The sequence below is a fragment of the Bidens hawaiensis genome, unplaced genomic scaffold, assembly GCF_021521415.1.
Source record: "Bidens hawaiensis isolate Kalapana, Puna unplaced genomic scaffold, B.hawaiensis_p1.1 tig00042300_1, whole genome shotgun sequence".
Taxonomy (NCBI): domain Eukaryota; kingdom Viridiplantae; phylum Streptophyta; class Magnoliopsida; order Asterales; family Asteraceae; genus Bidens; species Bidens hawaiensis.
In genome coordinates, this window is record NW_027497490.1 from 46,238 (window position 1) to 62,556 (window position 16,319).

The window sequence follows — 16,319 nt, forward strand, 5'->3', positions numbered from 1 at the left end:
TCTGTAAAAAAAAACTGTGGTTCAAGTAATTACTGGATTATTGTGGTGTAGAAATCACCTCCTCCCTATAAACTTATGTGATCTTTGCGATTTCGACTAGTAACTTGTGTAGGGCCTGAGGCTTAGAAAAGAAAGGGGAGTGATCAGAACCTTTGAGGCGAAATACTTTTTCAGGCGGGCTATCATTTATCATGCTTTCTTGTAGAGTTATGGGAATGGCATTGTCATCAGGAGTTTCTACGTAGAATCGTCTCACATATCCATAGTTTGCATCTGAAAGTGACAGCTTTTCCAGAACAGGCGGGAATGGAATTGGCCTCATTGAAACAGAAGCTAATGCTACATCCTAAAACGAAGAGATGAATCAATTAAGTATTTAAAAGTTTGTTGCTTTTGTATCTTAGTTATGCTGATATAAATAAGCTCCCATTTGGCATTGACAAGGGTCAACTCTGAATGATATACATACATGCGTGATGCGTCAATCATGACACATTCATCAAGAAATGAGTTAATTATGGTGATTCTTGTTTACTTATGGGTTGATATATGACTTTGTTGACAATTGACAATAGGGAGCTTGTTAATGGTGGAGGTTAATAATGAGTCATACCTTTGCAGGACTGCGATTGAATAAAAGGTCCTTCAAGAGCATTTTGTCAAGATCAATTGCAGTTGGAGGCAAATCATTACCGTTTGTGTACAGGAACTTTTGAGCTTGCCTCATGAGATCGCTTGTATTTTCCTACATCATAATATGAAAAAAAAATGTATTTGTCAAGTGCCACAGAAATTTGAAATGTCCCAAAACTCAACTTGAAAGATGACTAATAACTGAAAATGGCCCAATAGTTTGTGTTTCAAGTCTTTTTAGAGACATTAATGCATGTTTGTTAAATATCAGAGGCTTATTGTAGATTAATTTCGGGTCAAAAGTCAAACCTTCTGGGAGAACATATCAAGAGTGCTTTGTCCACTTTTCAACATCGAAGCAGCGACAAAGATAGCTTTTGCAATTTTAGATGGAAATATTTCCATGGCATATGATATGCATGCACCACCAAAGTCATGGCCTACTAAAATTACCTGCATAAATTCAGATACAAAATGATTTTAAATTTGGAATGTATAATTGGAATGTGAAATGAAGTTTCACTTTCACAGTAGTACTAAAACAAACTTATTTTGCATATATAAAGGAACAAATGTGATCTGTTCCAACATGGAAATTAAATCTAACTGAAGCTTTATATTAAAAAATTGGCAATGCATCAAGTACACTGAAATAAATGGTCCTGCATTCTGCTCACATCTAGATCTGCTTTTATGTTTAAAAATTTTATTTTAAACTTCCTCTTCAAAGCAGAGCTATGATTAATTGATTATAACACAGGTTAGACTTTCAACCTTACAGCTTATGTAAGATCTCTGTTTATATCAATGTGAAAGAAGCAGCAATAAAAAGAGAAACAAACCTTCTCTCCATCCGCAAGCTTTTCCAAGAAATCCGTGAGCGGCGTCACGTATTGTGATAAACTTTTGACGCTATTGGTGTCAAACAAATCAATTCCAGAACCAGTTAAATCAATAGCAGTAACTCTGAATTTACATTCTTCTAACAGAGCAATTGTTTTGTACCAACACCAGGCTCCAAAACCTCCTCCATGAACAAGCACAATATGCTTGACCTCCAATTCATCAGCATTTACATCCTAATGCACATAAATTAGGTTAGACACCCTACCGATAAATCGTCTAAACGCTATAATATAAAAATACAACTCAACTTTTAATCCAGATCACAAAACAACTTAATATTCAAATTCAAACAAATTATTCACATCAATAATCCATCTACACGACTTACGCATCAAACAACAACCACAATAATGCAGAGGTAATACCCCGATCAACAATCTAATAGAGAAAGGACTGCATCTACACAAGTAAAAATAAAAGGAGAATCGTACAATCATACATAACGGCCACAAAGAACATGGACCACAAGATCACACCTGAATATACCAAGATAGTGACAGGCCAAGGTCCCTCGGGCACCATGAATCAGAATAGTACAGATGTAGATGCGATGGGTCCGGTATAAATACACAGTAGTAATTATTACCAAGTGATATATCAATTAATTCATTCTTATATTTACACCTTTTACCTGTCTAGATGTTAATCATGATCCATATTCATACGGATTAGGATTGGCTTTAACAAACAACAACAACAATAATAATTAATAAGGCATATTGGTTTTTATTAATCCCAACTATCTCATTTTGGTTGTTGTCGGTCCCAACTAACAAATTGGCTGTCGACGATCCCAACTATTAATGTATCTGTTCCCAACGGTCCGCGACTAACGGAATCCTAACACCGTTAGTTGCAGGTCACCGGAAAAATGTTTTTGTCGGAAAAGTCAACATTGTTTTTCCAGAAAACACCACCCGAGCACCGCCACCACCACCAATCAACCAACACCACTTGAGCACCAACAACAGATTCCGACGATGGTACTAGGGTTCTGGCGACCTCGATAATTGAAAAGTTCCTAAAGATCCGATACAAAGTTACAAAGATGTTTGGGACAAGACAAAAATGTTGAGTTTTCCTGGAAAAAAATGTGAGTTTTTCGGTAAAAAACGTTTTTCCAGATATCTGCAACTAACGACGTTAGGATTCTATTAGTTACAGCAAATACTTTAAAAGTTTGGACCGAAAGCTACCAAAAGACTAGTTGAGATTATTAAAAACCTATATACCTAATAATAATAATAATAACAACAACAACAATAACAGATTTGGATCAACCAACTCAAACCTGAATAAGTAACTGCTGAGGCGGAAGCAGAGGATCGGTAAGCGACCGAGCTCGAGTACTCGAGCTCCGCGGCAGCGGCTGATGAGGTTTGGAGTTCGGCTGATGATGGCGGACGGACGTGGATCGATCAAACGGCAACACGTTCTGGTGCTGGAACAGAAGCGCGGCGGCAATTGCATGCTCATGAATCACAGGATCATCAAACTTCTCTCGCTTGATCGAAGACGATCGAACACGCGACCACCGATTGCTGATTGATGATTGATTTGTTACGCGTTTGGAGTGGTTTTTACGTGGTGGTGGTGATTTAGTGGATAAGCATATTCCCATTGTGGTTATGAGTTTTGTTTGGTTCAATGCATTGGTTAAAGTTGTTAGGGTTTGTGTGTGAATGTAAAAGTGGCTTCAAATATGGCGGAGAACAGAGAGAAAGAAAACAGTTGTAGGCTTTTGCTTGCAACTGCTAATTGCTGCTGGCGTTGTCTTTTCATTTATTTTTTTCACTTTATTATTTTTGTTATGTTTTTTTTTATTTGGGAAAGTATATGAGTTTGACTTAACACATAGTTATGTTTTATTTAATACTTATTTAAGAAATATCTAACACCAAAATAGGGTGCGTGTATTTAAGCTACCGTAATCTTAAATTTGGATAGCCCTAATGTCCACTCTGGTCATATTATGTTGTTTTAACCGGGTTTATGCTGGCTTTAAAGTTTGGCTTGGGCGTTCCCCCGGAAAATCAAACCGTCGACTATCATTTGACAGTCGTTGTGCCGCCACAAGAGCATAACTCTCTGACGTAACACATGGTGGGACGAAAACCTAGGTGGGTTCAGGGTTCGAAAGAACAACCTTTACACAAGGCCTAGCTCAAATCCTTTATTACCAATATCCATTCAAAAGTGACACAAGTAAGATAAATATATAGAATACTAGTTTTATGGGATAATACTAGAAGGAAGATATTTCTAAGAAAAATAATCGTATATGCTAATTCTTTTATTTTTATTTCTTTAACAGCTATTTAGGTCATTGAGGATCACTATTTTATCATATCATCTCCATTTTTTTGAGTATCTTAAACCATTCTTATAAGAAAACTCATTGTTTGTAAGAAGGCATCTGACCCAACTTAAAAACCTTTATTTTAGAAAAAATTCTTATAATAAGCATTTATGAAAACAAATTTCTAGTTTTAGATATTATTTGCAAAAAATTCCAGAAATAGGTGTTATAGTCTAATAGTGACGAATAGTTTGTAGAACCAATTAAAACTTGTCGCGTGTCCTTAAACTAACTGTAACAAGAAAGTTCACTAATCATTTACTCGTCACGACTAAATAAGTTTTATGTTTTGTAATCAACGCCCACGAGTAATTCATAAGTCTTTTAGTCGCGACAACTAGTTTACCCGGTTTACATTCTCTACATGAGTAGTTTATTAGTAGTCAACTCGTCACAACTAGTTTAACCATATAATCTACTCGTTGCGACTAAATTACTTGTGAATTACTCGTGAGCGTTGATTACAAGGCATGAAACTTATTTAGTCATGACGAGTAAATGATTAGTGAACGTGCTTGTTACGGTTAGTTTAAGAACGCGTGGCAAGTTCTAATTGGTTTCTAAAAACTACCCGTCACGACTAGTTTATAATACATATTTCTGAAATTTTTTACAAATGGTATCTAAAACTAAAAATTTATTTTTATAAATGCTTATTTTGGGAATTTTCCCTTTATTTTATCACCGGTAGAACCTAAACTCAAAGTTTCTCCTTTCTTAAATGGAGTGTTTGGATCTATCACCACAGTTAGTTGAACTTTGGGGTGAGCAAAAATCGGTATGGTACCGATTGGTACCGGTACCGAAATAGGTATCGATTTGGTATCGTCGGTACCGAATCGATACCAAGGTTTTTAATTTTCGGGACCGGTATGATACCAGTACCGGTATTTCCTGAATTTTACCTTAAATATAGGTACCGTACCGGTACAGAACCAAACATTTCGGTACCGATACCAAAAATTTGTGATTTTCGGGATAGGGATTTTCGGTACCGGTACAGTACCGAGCACATCCATAGTTGCACTCAAGATAATTGGCTGCTAGTTCTTTTAAATAAATAAATAAATGATAATAAATCAGGCTTACATTGTTATTTCAATTTGAGTATTATATTAAGATTCTATCTACCGTATCTCACTTTGATGTTTAAAAATACTATATTTTTAAGAAGAAAAATATGCTCAGAACACTACAACTGATCTCTAGTATTTCAGCATATATTTTTTGAATCAGAAAATTAATTTGATTATAAACTATAAGTAAAAAAATAGTTATTTTAAAAGCGAATATAATGATTTTTTTTTAAATTTTATCAAAGGAATGTGTAACGAATTTGTTGCTGAAAACAATAAAGGTGACGGGATGATTTGTTTAATAGTTTGTTCCTAAAATGAAGGGATATAAGAGCATTCCCATCTTATTCTCTGGCCCTAAACTAAATTATCATCCAACTTTCAATTCCTAAATTAAAAATTACACTAAAACTCATTATATTTTCTTTTTTTATTTCAATTAAATAATATTTTTATACCTTTTTCACTAACTTTTTTCGTTCCCTCACTTACAACCATTTTCAAACAATATTAAAAAATTATAGGGGGTGAACAGTAACTTTTCAAATATACAGAAAAATCAACGTTTTTTCTAAAATATAAAAACTTTTCACTCACAACACCCAAAATCACTCTCTAAATTATAAAAACACCCCTCACATAAAATGAAGGGTTGGATAAGAATGCTCTAAGTAGAAATATTTAAATAATCATGTTTCATATTATATCTTTTAGATAGCAATTTACTGCTCAGAAGCCTTCAGAATATGGAACGTAGACTATTCTAGAGGCATAAAAGAATTAACAACTCGTTATCTATTCTAAATCAGTTTGTTAAAACTTTAAATTTAATCAAGCTTAAATGAATCCTAACTCTAGTTCGAGTCTAAAATCAGTACACAAGCTAGCTTGAGCGCAAGTTGAGCATATGAAACTTGAGTAGGTTCGCGAGTTTATACGAGTCTATTGTTTAAAGTATTATTACATACATCATATTAAATATATGTTTACATAATAAGTATTATGATATATAAAATTATCATAAAAACAGATAAATTGCATATATTGTATTATTTATAAAGTAAATTATAAGCATATATAAATATAGCAAACAGATAATAATATTCAATTAACGAATCAAATTGAGCTGATGTTGAGTTTGAAAAGCTACTCTATCAATCAAACTCAACCCTAAAAGTAGAGTTTGAAACGAGTCAATTTCAAATATAAACAAGCTTGACAAGGCTAGTATACGCTACTATACTATTCCATGGAAGAATAAGTAATATTTTTTTGTTTATAAAATCATAATCTACCTATACTAATAAAAGAAAATAATCTGGACACATGACATTCTGAGGTTAATCCTCACTATAAAATTCCCGTCTAAATCACTTCTATTCTATTGATGGAAAACACAAAAAAATATCTTTGTTCTAAATATAGTATTAATTACAAATTCAACATACCGTATTAATTGGTCAATCTCTATTAATTGAATTATTAATGCTATAAATTATATTGTAAACATACTTAATATAAAAAATATTAATATATATAATAATTACATGTCATAAAGATACTTTCTTTAAAATTAAAATGTATATAAAAGAATTTTTGTTTAAAGAACACACTAACATTTAATTTTTGAGACGTCTTCATATTGAAGAAACCTATAATAACTTTGTTTATTTTTTACAAATATCAAATGTTTAATAAGTCTTAAAAATCATAGACAAATTTTCTATTTTTTATATTTAGTATAAGACTATTGTGACAGTTGAACAACAATGTGTTTATAAGGATATTATGAAAGCTGTTCAAAAAGGAAAATCTGGTGTCTTTTTTGTTTATGATTTAGGGTTTAAGGTATGGAGTGAAAAACATTTTTGTGAAAGACTTTAACTACATCATTTATATCTAAATTCTAGTGGTATTGCTTTTTACATTAATTATCTTTTATTTTATTTCTATTAAATTATTCATTGTAATTTATACATTAACTTATATCGTGTAATACACGGGGTTCTAAAGCTAGTATTTAATATGTTAGCTTTTTTGTTCTAAATAACTTTCAGTTGAAATCATGGGATATTTTCTAAAACTAAAATGTATCACACCCCTTGTTAGACTTTAGTAGTTATCTAGAATATATTTGACGTTTATGAGTCTTTAACTTAACGAATACAACGTCGGAGCTAGGATCCAAAATACGAGAGACCATGTTTTTTCCTTTTATCTTTTTCTTTCTTTCTTTCTTTTTTCTTTTCTTTTTCTTTTTTTTTTCCTGTTTCGAAAGGCATATACAACCCAAGCCAAAGCAAGGGCAAAAAAATTACATCTTACTTATTAAAAAAGAAAAGTTACACCGATCCTTCTTTTGTGTTAAACCATGTTATTTAATCTACAATTTTATACTAAAAACATAGTTATTTAACAAACAATAATGATAGTGTTTCAAGGATAACTATTATAACTTTCTTGAAAGTAACATATTTAGAACTAGGTTATAGCCCGTGTAATACACGGGTAGTTAAAAAAATGTAATAAAAATATTAAATTTAATAATAGACATAATAGCTTATATTATGGATTCATAAAATATAAATAATGATAAATAAAATTATATAATTCATAAATTTATAAACCTCATTTAATACAACATTTAAAGTTATATATGCAACTTTGTTAGTAATTATATAAATGATAATAGCATTAAAATTAAATAGCTTATTAGGTGTAAATTATAATTTTAGAAATTGTTGAGGTGGAATCCTATGTGGATAGCTTAATTAAATGCCATGTGGATCTTGTATTGCTTTAATATAATAGTTAGATTAGATTAGATTTTATGCTATAAAAGTGATGGGATAGTCTTGTAATTAAAACCTAGATGGCGTTTGGTTTGCTGAATTTTTTTAAAGGAATTGAAAAATTAATTAGAAACGGAATTTGGATTTTTTTTTTAAATCTATAATGTGTTTGGTTGGTAAACTTGTTGATGTAATTAGAATTCTCCTCCTATCTTCTATCCATTCGGGTCGGAACGGGTTTCAGGTCGGGTGGGTGGCGAGCCGAAATCCGTTCCGACCCGAAACCTGATCCGAGATAAAACTTGTTTCGATCCGAACCTGTGCCGGTCCGAAACCTGTTCAAATCTGAAACGCGCTCCGACCCAAACCTATGCCGAGCCAAAACTGTGCGTAGCCGAAACCATTCTGACCCGAAACAAACACAACCCCGAGTCAACCCATATTTGTAATAAGGGTGACACGATACTCTTTGGTCTCTTTCGAATCGATATTCTTTTTATGATTTTAAGAAAGAAATGGTCAAGGGCCGTTTTGACGTACAACTTCTATTTCTTGATACTACTGTTAATCTATGCTACTTTCTATTATTTTAAGGTGATAGTAAACATTGGTGGTGCACATGGTCGTCTCCGATCATTGTTAAAAAATTTTAGGATTGAAGATGAAAGAAAATACAGGCATTAAGTAAAAGAGTTTTTTTATTAGGTTCCAACAATTAAATTACTAAATAAGCTATTAAGCTTACTTGGTTATTAGTTGGGTTGTGAAAAAAAAACTCTATTATAAGAATGGGCTTAAATGAGTTGAGTATTTATGTTTAAACAATAAAAAAACATATATATTTTTTAAAAAAATACATATATCTATAAGCTTTTTCAAAAAAAATTTAGCTTACCGGGGTGATTTGGTTGGAGACATCCCCCCCCCCCCCCCTCAAAAAAAAAAAAAAAAAAAAAAACCCGGCTCTGGTAGTGAAGCTATCACGATGAAGAGGGAGAAAACTAAGATTATATAAATCTTTTGTTTGCATACTAGAACTATATCTATATATAAAACTAAAACCGCTAGAATTTCGATTATCGAAATGTAGGGGTTACAAAATGACTCTGATGCAATGGAAAGAGTGTTTGTCTATGAAAACAAATGCTTTATGATCAAATATTAGGAGCGGCATTTTTTTAAGTTTAGGGGGGGCATTTCTGTTTACTCCCTCGGGCCGTGAAATTTTAGAAATCCTCGAGGATTGGCCTGAATTTCACTATGGAAAGCATTATCATATTTCAACGCTTCGTGCTTAAAACTCCTTAGACATCTTTGTAACTTCTTGCTATAAAGATGAGTGCACCTGCTTGAATTATGATGGTGTTCTAAGTTATGTCATTTTAAGACACATGAACGTAAAGTAGAACGTCATTTACCTTGATATGTCTAGTTTGTATATCAAAAGAAAACCAACATCTCATCTTCTCTATCGAGAGATTTCACTCTTAACATATCCTTAACCTCTTTCTCACTAGTTCCTCATTCTTTATTCCCATCATAAATTGGCTCTTATCTCCTTGCCACCTTTCAATCTTCACCACAAAGGACGCCACCCCTTCCTTTAACACATAATTACTCGACTACTCGTTTAGGTCTGCGACCCTAACTCCGCAACGACATCATATTTTTGTCAACAAAGGTTACAGCATTGTAACCCTAACCCTAATTGGGTCACTAACGTGTCCTTCATGATCGTGATTATAGAGTTAGGTCTTGTACTTTGGCTCTAGAACCGCTTTTTGGTTTTGAAACCTTTTGTTAAATGAAATTGTGGCCTAATGGGAATAATGTGCATGACATATTTGTGGTGGCTTGTACTGGTACGTGTGGATTTATACGATTCATGTGAAGGCTTTTTTTACTTTATTTTCCTTAACATCGATTAAAAAGTATTTTAATTTGAAAATAAATTAATATTGTTGATTGCTCTTATAGTGGCATAACGACTGTCAAGTGACAGTCAGCAGTATGGTTTCCCGGGGGAACACCCAAGTTAAACTCTGAAGCCAGTGTGGGTCCGGTTAAAACAATATAGTCTGGCCAGAGTAGGACATTGGGCTCTCCAAATTTGAAGAGTGCGGTAGCCTAAATACAAGAAAATCGTCGTTCTACAAAAGGATCAAGTTATCTTACAAAGGGAGACAAAAATGAGAAAAAACCCCTAATTTTTTTTTTGAAAAAATAAATAAAAATCATAACTCAAGATTTAATAAAAACACAAAAATGTTTCCACTGTCTTCCTGATTCTTAAAGAAAAAACAATGTTGAGGAAAAAATATCACTGTGTCTTTTTGTTTATCATTGTGTTTATTTTCGTCATTGATTGTGTATTTTTTCCTTGACATTGTGTATTTTTTTATTGATATTGTGTTATATTAGTTCGGCATTGTGTTATATTTTACGATCTATTGTGTCTTTTTTAGTTATAACTGTGTCTTTTATTCATTTTCGTCATTGTGTCTTTTGTCTCTGCATTGTGTTTTCTCGACGTTTTTTTTCGGAATGAGAATGACGAGGGAAACATTTCTGTTTTTTTTAATTTTTTGATTTATATTTTGAGTTATGACTTTTTTTATTAATTTTTTGGTTTTGGAATTTTTTGTATGACCATAAATCTTTCTCACACTTCTCATTTTTATCTCCCTTTATATTTTAACTTTTTCCTCCAAAAAAAATTTATATAAAGATGATAAATTACTAGTTGAGCAATTCGCAAATAATTAAAATGGAGGAAAGTATATGGATGAAAAGCAAACTGAAAAAAGGAATGCAAAGCATGTGGCCAAAAATTAAAAAATAATCCATGACTTTAACAACTGTCTCACGCGCAACTTCTCATGTACACCATTAAAAAGGCCGACCTTTTGCTGCTTTTCATTACACAATTCCATGAAACTTTATTGGCCGATTTCAAGTTTCTCAAATGTTTTGAGGACCCACATAAACATTAATTAAACTTACAACAAGACGTTTCTTTACAAAATTTAAAACAAGTATGTTAGATAAATTGTAATGTGTCAAAATTCAAAGAATACTTATGTGACACATTTTACATGGCACCCGGTGGGGTTGGTTGAGCATGATGAGGACCACAATGGTGGCAGTGGTAAGGGCTGAATTAACAATGGTAGCAATGGGGATGATGGGGTGATGATGGCTATAGGTGATGAGAAACCAATAATTCAAATGGCTCGTATATTTTTTTGAGCAACAAGGCTTATATAAACACAAAAAAATAATGCTTGACAACAGAAACTCCGCAAGAAGCTAAGGAACAAGCCTAAAGAGGACAAAAAAGAGCTAGACCAAAACACCTAATATATCATTCCGTCCAAGTTAAAACCAAACCATAACATCCACTCTCTTAGTCTCTTATAGAAGTCTTGAACCGTAGAGAGTCACAAGAAAGCCAATTCTTTTATATCGTCAAATACTTTATGAAACAAAATAGTCATACAGTAAAAAATCTTCTTATTACGATTACACCATAAACTCCACAATGTAGCGAAAAAGATAGTAATAAGCAATTTCCTTTTCACCTTATTTGAACTCCAATCATTCCCAAAAAACAAAATTGATTTGACATCCACAAAATTACCCGGACTAGGAATTTTGATCCACCTACAAACCTCTTCCCAAATGGCTCATAGATGGACCCGATAGTAATGACAAAAAATATTGAAGAATGATTTCGTAACTGCCAAAACAATTTCTTTAACAATTTAGTTTTTTTTATTTTAGATTGTCAATTCTTTTTTATCGAAATAATCAAAACTTTAGTTGCATCTGTTTAGTTAAGATTTTAGTTAATATGTATATATGTTACTTTAAAAGAAACTTTTAGGAAACAAATTTGATATATGATAGATATATAGTTAGATACTAGATATCTCTCGTTTGAGTTTTGTAGTAGTTGTTGTAGTTCATTGGCATCTTGTCATACCTCTTACTTTACGAGAAAGATGTTCATTTTGATGACGACATCAATGTTAAAACTGATACATTTCACGACGACAATGATTTGCCGTGCCAAGATAAGGTTAACAAAAAGAGTAAAGAAGCTCCAACGATAATGTTGGAGTGGGGATAACACGCTAGATTGATGATTTGTAATCAAGTTGTAAATAGATTTATATGTTGTAAATAGATTGATGATTTGTAATCTAAACGAATATCAAAACGAATTAAATGGGTTGGGAAGTCAAAACAAATGATATGTTGTAAATAGATTGATGATTTGTAATCAAGTTGTAAACGGACTAAATAACGTAACGACTTGACGATCTGCAAACAGTTGCAATAAATTCGTAAACAACTTAAACGTTAGCACTATAAAATATGCTGATTGCACTAGGGGTGTCTTAAGCATGGCAAATGAATAATTGCACTTAGTTATTTTCCGTTGTAAACTTGTCACTCACGGACAGTGGTGAAGGTTAGAATGGACCGGGGGTGGCCCCGGTCACTGCCGTTTTCTCCGTTAATAGGGTAATCTTCGCGATTTTTCCCAAAAATTTTTATAGGTATTAAGCGCGGTCACTACCAATTTATTTTTCCAAAAAGCTACCGGTCACCACCAATTTTTTTTAAAAATATAATACCCTATCGTTTGATTTTTTTTATAAAACCTCACGGTTTTTATAAACAAAAGTTATAAAAATTGTAAAAAACTTAGTTTTTAATAACACTCAAATTTGGAGGGGCTTGTTATAAATTTTTACATAACATAACTTAAAAAAACAAACATACGGAAATTCTTTCAAAACAATCGCCCTACCTTCTGCTTCCATTCTACCCTGCCTTCTGCCTTCTGAGTTCTTAGTTCGCCACCGCCCACCGCCCCACCGCCGTCCGCCGGTCATCCACCGCCGCCGCTTAAGGATTATAAAATTAGGGTTTGTAATTGTGAATTGAGGATTTCGGGAAATTAGTCAATTAAGCTTGCAATTGGTATTGTTTGGTGAAATTTTACTCTAACTTACCCTATTGATTCTTCTTAATTAGGTAAATCATGAAAAAAAAAGATATAATTTTTTTTTTTAAAAAAAGGATGATGAACAAACGAGTAAATCTTCTTCTAAGGTAGTCGCCCTCCTCTCGGCTCTCGTATTTATCATATTATGGATATTTTAGGTCTTGTTTTTTTTTAATTGTAAGAACAATCGTTTTGAATTAATGAAAAAAAAATTAGATATATAGATGTCATATTGTTTGATCCGACCCGACCCAAACCACCGACACGAACCGAACTACCGACATGAACCAAATTGCCGACCCGAAAATTTTTGGGTCCGTGACTTCGGTCACCGCCATGACGAAGCCTAAGCTTCGCCACTGCTCACGGAGTCCTTGGTATGACTTGGTGCTGAATGTTTACATTATTGCATGGATCCATTAATTCATCTTGTGGTAAGTTGCAAAAGTCGACAAATGTAAGGTTAAATCCATCACGCGAATCAAAGCTGTTATATCCAAGCGGTATTAAGGTGTGTAATAAAGATGCTAGTTTTACAATGGTCGAGTGCTCCTGTTCTATTATGGACGCTGATGTTTATTTAGGAGTATGCTTAGAATGGGCGTGACTTGGACGTTAAAAGAAAACCCGTCGAAGAATCAAACTACTTTGCGTATTTGTGTTATTAGCCATGGTCCAACCCACATGCTAAATTGAAAATGACGTGAACACACATTTTTTAAACGTTTTTATGTATCATTTGGATAATCATTTTGTGATACGAGTGCTTTTATTATAGTAGTAAATCGTGTGAACTCACTAGCTTTATAGGTTTATAGCTAAATTTATGGGTGTGACATATCTTTAGAAGAAAACATATTAATAAAAAAGTGACGTGGTTAACAAGACTAAGGAGCAGATGGCGTTCTAGACTTTCTTAACTAGTCGGTAGCTACGTTGAATATTAGTTACACCAAACACACGAGCTAATACTTGATATTGTTTAATTACTCTAATTTGTAAAATTGTTTAATCAAGGTTTGAGTATATGTACATTTTATTTAGATATAGCTTCACACTCGCATACTATACGGGTAATTGAGAAAAAAATAATATTTAGTAATTAAGCAAAATACAAAAACAATGAACTAGAATAACATAAAAAAACATCCTTTTGAAACTATGTTTTACTTTGACTATTTTAATCCTAGTTATAAAGGTGTCTATGTTAAATACACATTTATTTTGTCCAACAAAAGAGAAAAAATATCTTAACTTTTGCACTAAGGCATCACTAAAACATGTAGAGCAAAAGCTGTAGCAACTTAAAAAGAACATGGCGTCATGCTACATAATTGCAATTGTATATTTCGAATATCGCACATCCTATTACCGAACCATTCAACCTCGGATTACATGATAACCAGTTAAGCAATATTTTATATCCGATCCACTTAATTCGATGTACTCGATTGACAATCTAGTCGGTTGGTTTAATTAGGTTATGCTATTTTCAACACCTTCAAACCAAATTAAATAGAATCTTCAACCAATTACCATCATCGCCACTAGAGATGCGCAAATAAACCGGTTAACCGAACCGACCTGAAAATCAAACCGAAACTGAACCGGTTTGAAACCGATTATGTAGAAACCGGTTTGTTATTTTCTCCACCAAAACTAGTTCCAAACCGGTTTACCGAACTGAAACCGGCTAAAGCCGGTCAAAACCCGAACCGAAACCGATCACCGTAACATGGTAAGAAACCGGTTTCAATCTGAACCAAAACCAGTAATAAACTGGTTTTGACTTTTATTTACCAAACCGAACCGGTTTGTGCACCTCTAATCGCCAACTCCCCCCATTGGTAACACAAGTTCTGGTACAAATGCAACAGATAATACAGTATCAAAAAAGAGAAAGAGAAATAGAAAGAAAATGAATAACAATAATCCATATTTGGGTGACACTCTAAGTACCCGCGAGAGCACACACGAAGGATTAGGTATGACGAAAGTTTTTGAAGTAACAAGTAACGAAACAGCCGCTAGTAAAACTACAACTTCTGATGCAAACTTGGTGTCAATAGAAGAAGTTGCCAATATTAAGACTGGGAAGAGTGAAGCCACAAATGTTAATGGGAATGGTATGGAAAAAAGTAAAAAGAAGCCGGACTTGGATAACAAACGGCAAACTTTAGCTGAAATTTTGAATCCGCAATACCCACAAAGCTTGGAAGCATCCAAAGGTGAGACGGGTTCGGGTACCACTTCAACAGATAAACCAGCATCAAAAAAACAAAAGAGGCAGAAGTTAAACAAGAATCCAGACTTGGGTGATACGCCAAGTACCCGTGAAAGCACACATGAAGGATTAAGTAGAATTAAAGTTCTTGAACCAAAGATGGATGAAATGATTTCAGCTAAAACTGCAACTCCTGATGCAAACATGGTGCCAAAAGAACAAGTTCATACAGAAGCTGTCAGTGGTAGGACGGGGGAGAGTGAAGCGACAAATAATGGTAATGATCCTCCTATGCTCACTAAATCACAAAAAAAAGAATAGGAGAAGAGCCCTCAAGAAAAAGTTGTATGCTAATCTAGGATTTTTAGAAAAAAGAGAAGATGCTGAAAACCATAATAGCATAGGTGCATCTGCAACTGTTGATAACAAGACATCTATGTCAACTCCAGCTGGTACTACAAATCTTAATGGTAAGGTTGAAGTGCAAAAGAAAATGGAAACAAGTTCAGGTACATCTGCAACCGCTGATAACAAGACCTCAATGCCAAGTCCAGCTGGTACTATGAATTTTAATGGTAAGGTTGAAGCTCTCAAGAAAATGGAAACAAGTTCAGGTACATCTGCAACCATTGATAAGAAGGCATCGATGTCATGTCCAGCTTGTACTACAAATCTTATTGGTAAGGGTGAAGTACAAAAGAAACTGGAAACGAGTTCAGGTACAAATGCAACAGATAACACAACATTAAAAAAGAGAATGAGAGAGAAAATAAAGAACAATAATCCAGATCTGGGTAACAATTTAAGTACCTATGAGAGCACACAAGAAGGATTATGTACAACTAAAGTTCTTGAAGTAAAGATTGAGGAAACTGTCTTGGCTAAAACTGCAACTCCTAATGCAAACATGGTGTCAAACGAAGATCATTCAGAAGTTGCCAATGGTAAGATTGGGGAAGGATATAGTACCCATGAGAGCACACAAGAAGTATTACGTACAACAAAAATTCTTGAACCAAAGAGTGCTGAAACTGTCTCGGTTAAACCTGAAACTCCTGATGCAAACATGGCGTCAAAAGAAAAGCATTCAAAAGTTTCCATTGCCAAGACTAGGGAAGGATTAAATACCAGTGAACGCACACAGGAAGGATCAAGTACAACTAAAGTTCTTGAACTAAAGAAGGATGAAACGCTTTCAGCTAAAACTGCACCTCCTAATGCAAACATGGTGTCAAAAGAACAAGTTCATGCAGAAGTTGCCAATGGTAGGACGGTGGAGAGTGAAACGACAGATAATGGTAATAATTCTCCT

At 33.6% G+C, this 16,319-nt stretch overlaps 1 protein-coding gene across 1 annotated transcript; it reads right to left on the reverse strand.

Annotated features, from left to right (window-relative positions):
* On the reverse strand, positions 1 to 3,160 carry LOC143593542 (putative methylesterase 11, chloroplastic). Its single transcript, XM_077073146.1, has 5 exons — positions 2,831 to 3,160; positions 1,476 to 1,712; positions 943 to 1,086; positions 614 to 745; positions 1 to 346 (listed from the first exon to the last, which is right to left on the reverse strand). Exons 1-5 carry the CDS (start codon positions 3,158 to 3,160, stop codon positions 74 to 76), a joined length of 1,116 nt encoding a protein of 371 aa, XP_076929261.1. The 3' UTR covers positions 1 to 73.
* Positions 3,161 to 16,319: the final 13,159 nt, after the last annotated feature.

What these genes read in the sequence shown, in the direction of transcription:
- LOC143593542 (XM_077073146.1), bottom strand. Translation starts at nt 3,160, where the DNA reads ATGGGAATATGCTTATCCACTAAATCACCACCACCACGTAAAAACCAC. An exon ending in CTCAGCAGTTACTTATTCAG is followed by an intron (nt 1,713 to 2,830) that starts GTTTGAGTTGGT and finishes TATGTGCATTAG; the next exon opens with GATGTAAATGCTGATGAATT. An exon ending in AGCTTGCGGATGGAGAGAAG is followed by an intron (nt 1,087 to 1,475) that starts GTTTGTTTCTCT and finishes GAATTTATGCAG; the next exon opens with GTAATTTTAGTAGGCCATGA.